At 39.6% G+C, this 12,321-nt stretch overlaps 2 protein-coding genes across 2 annotated transcripts; both read left to right on the top strand.

Annotated features, from left to right (window-relative positions):
• The first annotated feature begins 2,491 nt into the window (after nucleotides 1-2,491).
• Nucleotides 2,492-3,657, top strand: LOC129765761 (uncharacterized). Its single transcript, XM_055766187.1, has 2 exons — nucleotides 2,492-3,017; nucleotides 3,215-3,657. The coding sequence occupies exons 1-2, from the start codon at nucleotides 2,492-2,494 to the stop codon at nucleotides 3,655-3,657; spliced, it is 969 nt and encodes a 322-aa protein (XP_055622162.1).
• A 127-nt stretch (nucleotides 3,658-3,784) lies between these two features.
• Nucleotides 3,785-4,210, top strand: LOC129765760 (uncharacterized protein K02A2.6-like). The gene has a single exon (XM_055766186.1). The coding sequence runs from the start codon at nucleotides 3,785-3,787 to the stop codon at nucleotides 4,208-4,210; it is 426 nt and encodes a 141-aa protein (XP_055622161.1).
• The last annotated feature ends 8,111 nt before the right edge of the window (nucleotides 4,211-12,321 follow it).

Genomic DNA, 12,321 nt, shown 5'->3' with positions numbered 1-12,321 from the left:
ACTGCGACCAATGTTTCGTTCATTTTTTTCTTTTTCCTTTCCAATCGTGCTTCATTCTATTTCGCTGCTGCTCTGGTTGCCCGTTTTGGTCGGTACGATTTGAGGAGCACAAAACGGACCAATCAAAAATGGGCACATAGTGCATTTTAACAATGCTTGATATTTCACAATTATTCAATTATTTATCTCAAGAAAAATTAAATGTTATTCGTTATTATAGATGCGTAGATATATTTCCTATCAATTGATGCAAAAACCTTTGCGATCTATTGAGAAATGCTCGAGTTAGAAGCGTTCCAAATCTTGCATTTTTTCCTACTTGTTCAGTGCCTAGATTTCCATTTCAGCCCCTATATCTTCCGGTTAGACGTAGTCCTACGTCAAAATACAAGTTTAACGTTTTGCGATAAAGAACAAAATTACCACTTTTGACGAAGATCTGAGAACCACTATATTAGTTTGGCATGGAATGGCTGTATATATATACAGAATACAATCTTACGTGCATCGTGATGTACAAAGTATTAATGAATATGTGAAAATTAACGTTAAAAGACATTTCTATAGATGACGGCGCCAGTGGTTGTATGGTTAGCGTAACAGCCTCACAATCCGATCGGCCTGGGTTCAATCCCAGCTGGCGTCGTTGGGATTTTCTGAGGCGAAAAATCTCTGGTTACGTCTTCCTTCGGAGCGGAAGTAAAAGAAGTTGGCCCGGCTCATGAGTTGTTGAGTCTGATAGGTAGGAACAGGTGGAGTCGCCTCCCTGATGTCGGTGATTGGCACTAAAGTGGCGGAAATAGGCCGACGAAAAATAAGCGAAGATAAAAAAAAAAAAAAAAAAAAAATTTCTATAGATCTGCACACTTTTACAGACTTTTCCACATTTTTAACAGACATTCACATGTTTTTACAGACTTTTTTTAAAAATCATCTGGCAGCTCTTCCTTCCACTTTTTATCGAATATTTCCAAATCGTAGGAGTAAACATTAACGTGACTCTGATTTTGTTTGTTTTTATTACGTTCGGAAAAACGTTATGACAAAGAGAGGGGACATTAACAATGCGTTGCTCAGTGAAAGGCTGAGATGCTCTTTCAGAGATGCAATGGTTAATTAAACAATTGACGGAAAAATGTAGTTCGTTCATTTTATAATTTTACTTATTTTTACCCTTGACAACAATACCTCTTTTATAGTGTTGATTATCATAAGAAAAATAACACTCCTGATCGTTGGATCTCTTTTGACATTTCAATTGGATCTTTTTTGACAGCCGTTTTGATTCAGTCCGCACTACCTAGAAATAAACTTTTTCGCATGAATGTATTTTTCAATTCCCAGGGGAACTGGTAGATTATTTTTCAGCAACGATGATAGCAACGAGGGTTCCGCGCGTGTATGTGTGTGTGGCGGCTGCTCCGATGTTTCAAGCGGAACCGTGGCATCACTTTCCTCCTGATGGATTCCCTTCTGGCCTGAGGTGCACAAACAGGCTCTTGGTGACACCGTTCATCAGCGCCTTCATGATAAACGAAGTTAGCTTCATCACAACAGCGACAACATGTTCCAATCGCTGGTCAATTATAACTGAGTGGGTTTACGAGCGGCGCTCGCTTATATACCGATTGGTGATTTCAATAGCCTGTTTTGAAAGCAATTTTAAGACTATTGAAACAAGTTTTTGGATGAAAAAGTAACAAGTATATAACGCGTAGACATTTTATCTTTCGAATGAAGTGTTTATCATACCATTTGGTTCAGTTGTTTAGGAACTATTAACGCTCAAAATTTCGGTCTTCGGCGTAACGCTTTCGTTTTCGAAACTTAGATTTTACACCCCGGTATAGAAATGAAAGACATAGCCCAAACAAATGACAAAAATGAAGAAATGTCCACGTGGACAACATGGGGAGGGGTATATATAATGTCCACGCTTGTCCACGTAGGAGGAAGGGGGGTGTCTAAAATCGTGCTTTATCTGTCCACTTGGTATGTTAACGGCCCCTTACATGGAACCTGTGTTTTCTGCTAACAGCAAATATGGTTTGAATTAGAACTTTTAACAAAAATGAGTGTTGAAATGACAATTTGCGATGTGCTTTCATAACAGTGGCTGAAACTACAAAAGTTCGACTTCAATGATTACATCGACATTTTTTTTTTGGATTGGTAGCTACTGAAACGGGTCATCTTTCTCTTCAAAATTACCATAGTTCCCTACTGGCGGGGAAGTAAGTACAGTGATTTTCCTATAATTGGACATACAAAGTGTCGCATTAGAGGCGATTGTGCTTGACATATCAATAAATACAAGACAATGTGGAAAACAAGTTAAAACAGGAAAATCTAACAAATAATCATTAGACAAATTTTTTATCATTTTTATTATTTTTTACATAAACTAGTAAAATGGTTGAGAACACTCCTGAAAAATTATCAATTTTGTACCAAATTTTGCGATTGATCCGTTCGACAGACGCAAGTTGAAATGGATGCGGTGGGTGGAACGCCTGGATACATTTGCGGAATTGCAGATAATATGAGAAAACATCTTCTGCTACATTACATGGGATCCGAAACATACGACGTCATTTGCGATAAAGTTGCTCCGGATGCCCCCCGAGATAAAACTTACCAGCAGATTGTTGCAACACTGGAAGATTATTTTAGCCCCCGCCCGCTGGAAATTAGCGAAAATTTTCGATTCAATTGTCGTCGCCAAGGTGATAAAGATGCTGCTTCTGCCGACGAAACAGTGGATGGGTATCTGGTAGCCCTGCGGAGAATAGCGGTTACGTGCAATTTCGGAGCATACTTGGAGACGGCGTTGCGAAATCAGCTGGTGTTCGGAATGAAGAGGAATGACATCCGGAACCGGCTGCTGGAGAAGCGGGAACTACTTTTGATTGAGGCCCGTGATATTCCGATGAGCATAAAACTTTCTCGTAAGGGAGGAGCAGAGATCGAAGGAGCCTCATCCAGACAGGATGTACATGCGATGCACCATGCAACAGGTAAAAAAGAAAAACATACTGTAAACAAAAATGTGAGTAAAAATGTGAGTAAAAATGCTATCGGTGCGGAGACAAATCGCATTTTGCGAATGCGTGCAAGTATAAACAAACGGTGTGTTCGTTAACGGGGCACCTTGCGAAGGTTTGCCTGAAGAAATCCGCTGCGTTGAAATATGATTCTCGTTCGACGAACAAAGGTCAATCAGTTCAGACCAATTACTTGGACCAACCAGGTGCCAATAAAAGTGACGGGAGTGCGGAAGTACGTGAAGTTTGTACGGTCGAATCTACGTCGCGTTATAAGAAACTTATACTGGATGTGTCCGTTAACGGAAAGTTCATACGTTTTGAAATCGATACTGGTTCGCCGGTCAGTATTATCAGTTCTGAATGTCGAAACAGACTTTTTCCGAGTGTGCGGTTGCGTAAAGATAATACGAATTTGGTTAGCTATTGCAATACCAGCATCGCTGTGCTAGGTATTCTTGACGCGTGTGTGGAATTCCGGGAAGCACCCGTTACTAGGTCGAGAATGGCTACGACAAATGTCAGTGGACTGGAAAAATTTAATACAGGGATCGAATGTACACGATTACTGCTGCTACTGCTACTGGTTCTCTGTGCTCTGATGCTGCATTGAAGGCGGTACTGGAAAAGTATCCTAAGGTTTTCGAAGATTCAATCGGAAAGATCTCCTACGTTCAAGCTAACCTATCTTTGAAGAAAGATGCGCGGCCGGTGTTCCTCAAGGCAAGATACCGTTTAATATGCTGAAAGCGGTGGAGGATGAATTGGAGAAGCTGGTTGCAGAAGGTGTGCTCACAAAAGTTAATTCCAGTAACCGGGCTACACCAATTGTTCCTGTAAAGAAATCGCAGAACCGGGTGAGGATTTGCGGAGACTACAAGCAGAACGTAAACCCGAACCTCGTGGTGGAAAGGAATCAACTGCCTACTGTAGACGAGCTATTTGCTTCGCTGGCAGGAGGAATCAAGTTCAGCAAGATCGATCTCGTCCAAGCGTACCTGCAACTAAAAGTGACTTCGGAAGATCGTGAGATACTCACGTTGAGTACCCACCGATTCTTTGCGAATTCGAGTACGGTTCTGTATCCTCTCAATAACCTGCTCAAAAACGATGTTCCATTCAGATGGACTAAACAATGCGAAGATTCTTTCAGTGAAGTTAAATAACAGATGCTATCCGATAATTGCCTTGTTCACTATACACCTGAGCTGCCACTGTTGCTTGCTACGGACGCTTCACCCTACGATGTCGGAGCGGTGTTGAGTCATGTATACCCCGATGGCACGGAACGTCCAATTCAGTTCGCGTCCCAGACCTTGAATCGGGTGCAGCAGAATTATATACTGCTGGTGGCCAGAATTAGATCGAGAGATCGAGGAAATGATTGCGAATTGCGCTGACTGTCAGTCGGTGCGTGCGGAACCTGCGAAGATGAACTTTCACTGCTAGGAAATTCCGAGTGAACCATTTCAGAGGGTCCATGTGGACTTTGCGGGTCCGTTCATGGAAACCTACTTCTTCATATATGTTGATGCCTTCAGTAAGTGGCCGGAGATCAAGATATGCCGATCCATTACAGCCGAAGGTACCGTTGCTATGTGCCGGGAATTGTTCAGTACGTTTGGCAATCCCTCAGTTTTGGTGAGCGACCATGGCGTCCAGTTTACTTCAGAGGTCCTCCAGCAATTTCTTAAGATGAATGGGGTGGTACACAAGATGGTAGCACCGTATCATTCAGCAACGAATGGACAAGCTGAGCGGTACGTTCAGACATTCAAACAGAAACTGAAGGCGTTGAACTGTTCGAAGTCCCTGCTGAATCTGGAACTATCCCACATTCTTCTTACCTACCGGAGGACGATCCATCCATCTACAGGGAAGTCACCGTCAATGCTCGTGTTTGGTCGACAGATAAGATCAAGGCTCGACCTTTTGCTGCCAAAGAATGAAACTACAAACAAAACGGATATTACTGTGCGCCAGTTCCTGGATGGTGACCGTGTACGTGCGCGAGATTTCCTATCCAAAGACAAATGGATGTTTGGAAAAATCGCCGAGAAGCTTGGGAAGCTGCGATATGCTGTGCGTCTCCACGATGGACGCATTTGGGAGCGTCATACTGACCATATAGTCGGTGTGAGCGCTGATCTACAGGAGAGCTCGGTGGACATTCCTAGGGAGCAGTTCATTGAACGTTACGAGCTAACCATGCCCACTACTTCTACTGCCGTGGCCCCTGACACTACTGTGGTGTCTCCTGCGGTGGTTCCTGCTGCCTCAAGTCCGAGTGAGGAAGCTACTGGTACGACATCAGTGGTTCCTTGACGCGATGCTGATGAGACGACGACATCACTGCGACGATCTAGTCGTGTAATCAAGCCCCCCCAGAGAATGAATTTGTAGTCTTCTTGATCTTATGTAGCTTACTTTCTACAAGGGGAGAAGTGTTATATATTAACCTTGCTCTAAATTGTCATACCTGTTGCGAATGCTCACCTTGAAGTTCTAGATACTTCTCTTCCCGAGCACGAACGCGCGTCAGTTAGTTTTTCATTCTCGCAATGAGTTAGTTCACCTTTCGCGATAGAAATGAATATTGTATTATTATAATCAATAAAATAGTTTCCGTTTAAACTGTTGTGGATTATTTCTATTCGGCCCGTCACAACAATACACAAAGTAGGATACAATGTATCAAAGTAGGTGACATCTAAAGAGCGTGTAGAAAACAAGAATTATTTCGTGATCCATCCGTGACAGACAGAACGCGAAACACGAGAAAACTCGTGGGCGGTCTTAATATGTTAAGTGTAATGTCAATTGTAGATTGCCGGAATCGAGCTTCAATCCTGCCCTTGATGGTGTAGCGGGATAACCTATTACCATTATCCTTTCCCACTTGTCATAAAATCCCAACGATCCTATTCCCACAAATTCATTCCCACGCCATAAATTATCGTCATACATGTTTGTAGGCCAAATGCATTTTTATGTCACAAGCTCACAGCTGCATACGATAATATTAAATAACAACCACTCACCCTTGCAGCGTAACATTATGCAGAACTAACCCACTTCAACCAAGTGTGAAATGACAACACACAGAAACAACCACTACCCTTTTGTTCTCCGTATTGACCCGTTCGAACCAATCGAACGCGCTCACATATTTCCTTGCTGGCTCCTCCTCCTCTAGAATAGAAGCTACCTTGTGTAGAGTTTTAGTTTAAGCATTATAAAAAGTACATGTCGAATGCAAGCAACAGGTCTTTGACATTTCCAACCAATCAAGTTAACAAGTGACGAATGCACGCGAGGACGGAACTAAGAATATAGTGATATTTATATTAGTGGAATGTGCCTGAGTTCTTTCATTCCGAAATATATCACAAGTGCCCCAAAGTGATAGAAATTGTATACTACATCGGGTTGAACCTCCACATGGCGACCGAGACTTTAGCCTGAATCTTCGGCTATGAGTGAAACCAAACAATTTTTTTTGTTTTGACGAAACAGTGAACGTTCAAAAATGGGCTTTTTCTCGGCAGACGAGATAGTGTCGAGCGCCCCAGTGTCGAGTTCACCGCAAACGATTGCTTTATGCATCCTTGCTGGTGCTGCGTTAGGTTACGGTGTTGTGCGGTTAATGCACACGTTTTATAAGAATCACTCGGAGAGAGTAGCCTCCCGAGCAGTGAGAGCGGCACAGCTCAACCAGGTATAAAGGGCAGAAGTGAACTATTTTTTTTCAAAACTTGAACAAAGTGAACTAATCAACGAAGACGTGCCAACTAGACCAAAGTGAACTAATAAACGGAACTGTGCTAACCACCCATGTGAACGAACCAATAGAAACTCATTACACGAACTAGTGACCATTGGAAAAACTAAACATGTGGAACGAGAACATCAAGGACATCTTGGCCCAGGCGGAGGCCCAAGCGGAACACATCGCATTAGTGGAAAAAATCGGATGGCGGCAATATAGGAAGCAACACCCGAAGCAGCCGAAAAGAGGTTTCAATATCAAAATTGAAGACATCCATGGAGCAACCATCTATGTGACACCTTTCACAAAGCTCAGCCTTACTGATACTGTAGTAGGATACCGCCGACAGAGATGGTAAGTCAATTATAAGATGTAAAATATGAAAAAAAAAAATTTTTGAAGTAAAAATTGTTAATGAAAAAAAAAAAACACAAAATGTTCATGTAAAATATGTGCTAAGCTGTAAGACTACTTGTTGTAGACATCAACAAAAACAGAAATAAAAAAAAATTTCGCCTTTAATTTAATGGCAAGTTTAATAGAAAACAAAATACAGAAATTACAAGTAATTGCAAAATCACTGCGATCCGAGCAAACTAAAAAGTTAAGAAAAGCTACATTGAGAACCAAGCTCGCAGAAGCTGAAAAATTAGCTGAAGATATTAAAACAATAGTAGACCCTCTCGTACACAATAAAGAGGCTGAAGAATTGTTATTGCTTGCCGAAAATGCTAATCTAATATATCAAGATATTAGAAATAAAATAAACATTATCATTAAACAAAAATCTTTCAAAGAAGTAGCTCTTGCGATATTGTTCGTTGTTGGAATACAAAAACCGAAAATGTCCAAATTCGATTACAAAGAGGCAGCCGCAATGGTGCCAATCTACGACGGCTCACCTGATGGACTCGATATGTTCATCAGTGCAGCCACACTACTAAATGAGATCTCCCCCAGCGCAAACAAAGCGTTGATATATCAATTCCTACTGACCAGACTCGACAAAAAGGCCCGAAGAGCAATTAATAATAGCGTGGATATACCTTCACTGCTAACAAATTTAAAAACTACATGTATATCAAAGACTAGCGCCGACAGCATATTAGCGAAGTTGAAGTCTATAAAAAAACAGTCAGCAGACGAATTATGTAAGGAAGTTGAAGAGCTGACCGAACAACTCATCGACTTACACATCAAGGAAGAGACACCACCGCAACGAGCAGCAAAACTCGCTTGCCAAGCAGGAATCGATGCCCTCATCGAAGGCATTGATAACCCAGAATTAAAAACTATATTACGTGCGGGAGCCTTCACCAGCATAGCTGACGCAGTGGAGAAGGTCAATAAATATAAATCGCTGACAACCAAACCAGCAAATGTGCTTATTTACAATCGCGGGCAGCGACAACCGCCCTACCCGCATCCTAACCGTTTCAACCAGAACAATCGTGGTAGAAATTTTAATAACTATAGAGGAAGAGGTGGTAGATTCAATAATCAACCTCAACAAAACCAAAATTTTAACCAAAATCGCCAATATCATCAACAGAATTTCCCTAACCAAAACAGAAACTTTAGGGGCAATGGCAGCCAAAACTATTACAACAGACCGCAACATTTCATTAGAATTGCGGAAAACTCCGAAAACCCGGCTGCGAACCTCCGCGCGTTGTCGGACGAAGAACAGGAGGAAAACCGAAATCAACATCAAATATTTTCAACCTAAATATTACTTGTTCAATGTTTATTATAGTTAAATTAAGCATGTGCGAACAACCATGCGTTCTTATTCTTGATACAGGGGCAGATATATCAATCCTAAAGGAAAATTTGATCAAACGTACCCAGAAAATTAACAAAAATAATACATGCATAATAAACGGCGTGACCGAAGGCAAACTTGAAACAATAGGTAGTACCAACACTAGTCTACTTATAGAAAATAATAAAATTCCACACCAATTCCATTTGGTGAATAAACAATTCCCAATTACAGCTGACGGCATTCTAGGAAAAGACTTTTTAACAAAATATGAATGTAATCTGTGTTTGAAGACATGGTTACTATCCTTTTTCTTCAATGAGACTAATCTAGAAGTACCGATCCATGACACATGGGACGATCATCTAGTCATCCCCCCCAGATGCCAGATTATCAAAGAAATAAAAATTCCACATATAAAAGAAGACACTGTCATAATTTCTCAAGAAATCAAACCTGGAGTATTTTGCGCAAATTCCATAGTTAACTCTAAAACACAATTCGTTAAAATCATTAATACCAATACGTCTGAAATACTTCTACCCAAAAATTTCAAGCCACTAACCCAACCGTTAACACATTTTACAATCAACCACAACACAACTAACAACCCTAATCGTATACCAAAATTAACTGAAGAATTAAATCTAACTAACACTCCCCGTGAAGCCCAACACAAACTGATAAATCTCTGCAGAAACTATAACGAAATATTCGCTTTAAAAGATGACTTCTTAACTACCAACAACTTTTATAAACAAAACATTCAACTCAACGACAAAAACCCCGTCTACATAAAAAATTATCGAACTCCAGAGGCCCAAATAACAGAAATAAATAAACAAATATCAAATATGTTAGAAAATAGAATCATCCAACCATCAACCTCTCCATATAATTCCCCTATACTTTTAGTGCCAAAAAAATCTAATACACAAGATAAAAAGTGGCGATTAGTGGTAGACTTTCGCCAGCTCAACAAAAAAATTACACCAGATAAATTTCCCCTTCCAAGAATAGATGAAATACTCGATCATTTAGGAAGAGCCAAATACTTTACTACTCTAGACCTAATGTCAGGTTTCCACCAAATAGAACTTGACGAAAATTCCAAAAAACTAACAGCATTCTCTACTTCAAACGGTCATTTCGAATTCAATAGACTACCTTTCGGATTAAATATTTCCCCAAACAGCTTCCAAAGAATGATGACAATTGCACTCAGCGGCTTACCACCAGAGTGTGCTTTCCTTTACATTGACGACATTATAGTAGTCGGATGTTCCATAAATCATCATCTAAGTAATTTGGAAAAAGTTTTTAAACAACTCCAAAAATATAATTTGAAACTTAACCCCGCAAAATGCTCATTCTTTAGACCAGATGTCACATACCTAGGTCATAATATATCCGCATCTGGCATCCAACCAGATAAATCAAAATTTTCAGTCATATTAAATTACCCTACACCAAACACATCGGATGAAGTCCGTCGATTCGTTGCTTTTTGCAACTATTATAGAAGATTTATTAAAAATTTTGCCCAAATTGCGCATCCCTTAAACAAACTCCTTCGAAAAAATGCAGTCTTCGATTGGAGCTCTGAATGTCAGCAAGCATTCAATTCTTTAAAATCAGCACTGATTTCTCCCACAATTTTACAATTTCCCGATTTTAAAAAAGAATTCACACTAATAACCGATGCATCAAAGACTGCCTGTGGCGCAGTATTGGCCCAAGATTGCGATGGAATCGAATTACCGATCGCTTACGCAAGTAAAGCCTTCACCAAAGGTGAAGCAAATAAATCAACAATTGAACAGGAACTTACTGCCATTCATTGGGCAATAACATTCTTTAGACCATACTTATACGGAAGAAAATTCACGGTAAAAACAGACCACAGACCGCTTGTTTACCTTTTTTCAATGAAGAATCCATCTTCCAAATTAACACGAATGAGACTAGATTTAGAGGAATTTAATTTTGACGTACAATATGTACAAGGAAAACTAAACGTAACTGCCGACGCATTATCACGAATAGCAATTGATTCTGAAACTTTGAAAACAATAAACGTCCTAGCCGTTCAAACGAGAGCAATGACAAGAAAGGAACAAAATATGAATCAGACGGAATACGAACATTTGAATAATAACACTGTACTCGATGTCAATGAGCCTGATCAACTCAAAGTATACGAGGCAGTTGAACCAACCGAATGGGAAAAACTACCCAAACTTCAATGCGGACGCGCACTCGAAGATAATGAAAACGCTAGCGAGAATGAATTTAATAATATGAAATGCGCAATTAAAAATAAAACAGGATTCAAAGAATTAATGTCGACAAATACAAAAATTGCAAGCAACTCGAAAGAGACCTTAGGGAATCTATTACAGAAAGTTGAAAATATGGCCAAAAAATTAAGACTAAGCGCGATAGCTCTAGCGTTATCAAGCGTGATATTCCAATTATGCAGCGTTCAATTCTTCAAGAAGACTTGTAACGACTCGCTAAAAGACTTGCAAATAGTGCTCTACACACCCAAGCGTGTGATAGAAAGCCAAGAAGAAAAATTAAAAATCCTGAAAAATTATCATGATGCACCAATTGGAGGACATATAGGTGCCAATCGATTATATAAAAAGCTCAGTAGACTCTATTCCTGGAGCAAAATGAAATCAGAAATTTATGAATATGTTAGAAATTGTATACAATGCAAACAAAATAAACACAAAACCCCGACCAAGGAAAACTTTATAAAAATACCCACCCCAGAAAAACCTTTTGATTGTGTATCTATTGACACTATCGGACCTTTTAACAAATCTAATTCAGGAAATAGATATGCATTAACTATCCAATGTAACCTCTCCAAATACGTAATAATAAAACCAACCCCAGACAAACAAGCATCCACAATAGCGAGAGCATTTATAGAAAATTGCATTCTCGTATACGGTACTCCGTCAATTGTTCAAACTGATCAAGGAACCGAATACAAGAATGAATTATTTGACAATATTTCAAAATTATTCCAAATTCAACAAAAATTTTCTACCCCCTATCACCCGCAATCAATCGGAAGTTTAGAAAGAAACCATCGTTGTCTTAATGAATACGTGAGACAATTCATCAACCCATCGCAGAGCGACTGGGATGATTGGTTGCCTTACTACGCATTCTGTTACAACACCACTCCGCATACAGATTTTTCATACACACCTTTTGAATTAGTTTTCGGCAGAAACGCAACACTGCCATACAACCTAAAATCACACATTGAACCCGTATACAATATCGAGCAATATCATAAAGAATTACAATTCAAACTCAAAACGGCAACAAAATCAGCAAAAGAAATAATTGACAGAATCAAACAAAAGCGTCGTGAAGATCAGCAGAAAGATACAAACCCAATACAAATACATGAGAATGATTTAGTTATGATGACTAACGAAAACAGAAGAAAACTAGACAAGGTATATCAAGGACCATACAAGGTCATATCAATAAATCACCCAAACGCGACATTATTAGATGAGAAAACCCAAAACACTCATACTGTACATAAAAATAGATTAATTACTTATAATTCCCTCCTCCGTTAGGGGGAAGGGGGTATTAGAAATTTGGTACGTATCAGAGATTAAGTTCATTTTTACTCAATTATTTCCCAATTATAATTATTATTAAAATCATCACTGTTATTATCATCATAATTATCGACAATCATTAAA

The sequence above is a fragment of the Toxorhynchites rutilus genome, chromosome 2 (genome assembly GCF_029784135.1).
Source record: "Toxorhynchites rutilus septentrionalis strain SRP chromosome 2, ASM2978413v1, whole genome shotgun sequence".
Classification (NCBI taxonomy): Eukaryota; Metazoa; Arthropoda; class Insecta; order Diptera; family Culicidae; genus Toxorhynchites; species Toxorhynchites rutilus.
This window is presented reverse-complemented; position numbering and strand designations above follow the sequence as displayed.

Excerpts from the sequence above, each read along its gene's own strand:
- LOC129765760 (XM_055766186.1), top strand. The coding sequence starts at position 3,785 with ATGCTGAAAGCGGTGGAGGATGAATTGGAGAAGCTGGTTGCAGAAGGT.
- LOC129765761 (XM_055766187.1), top strand. The coding sequence starts at position 2,492 with ATGGATGCGGTGGGTGGAACGCCTGGATACATTTGCGGAATTGCAGAT. Across the intron at positions 3,018-3,214 it reads TGCGATGCACCATGCAACAG|GTCAATCAGTTCAGACCAAT; the intron begins GTAAAAAAGAAA and ends CGACGAACAAAG.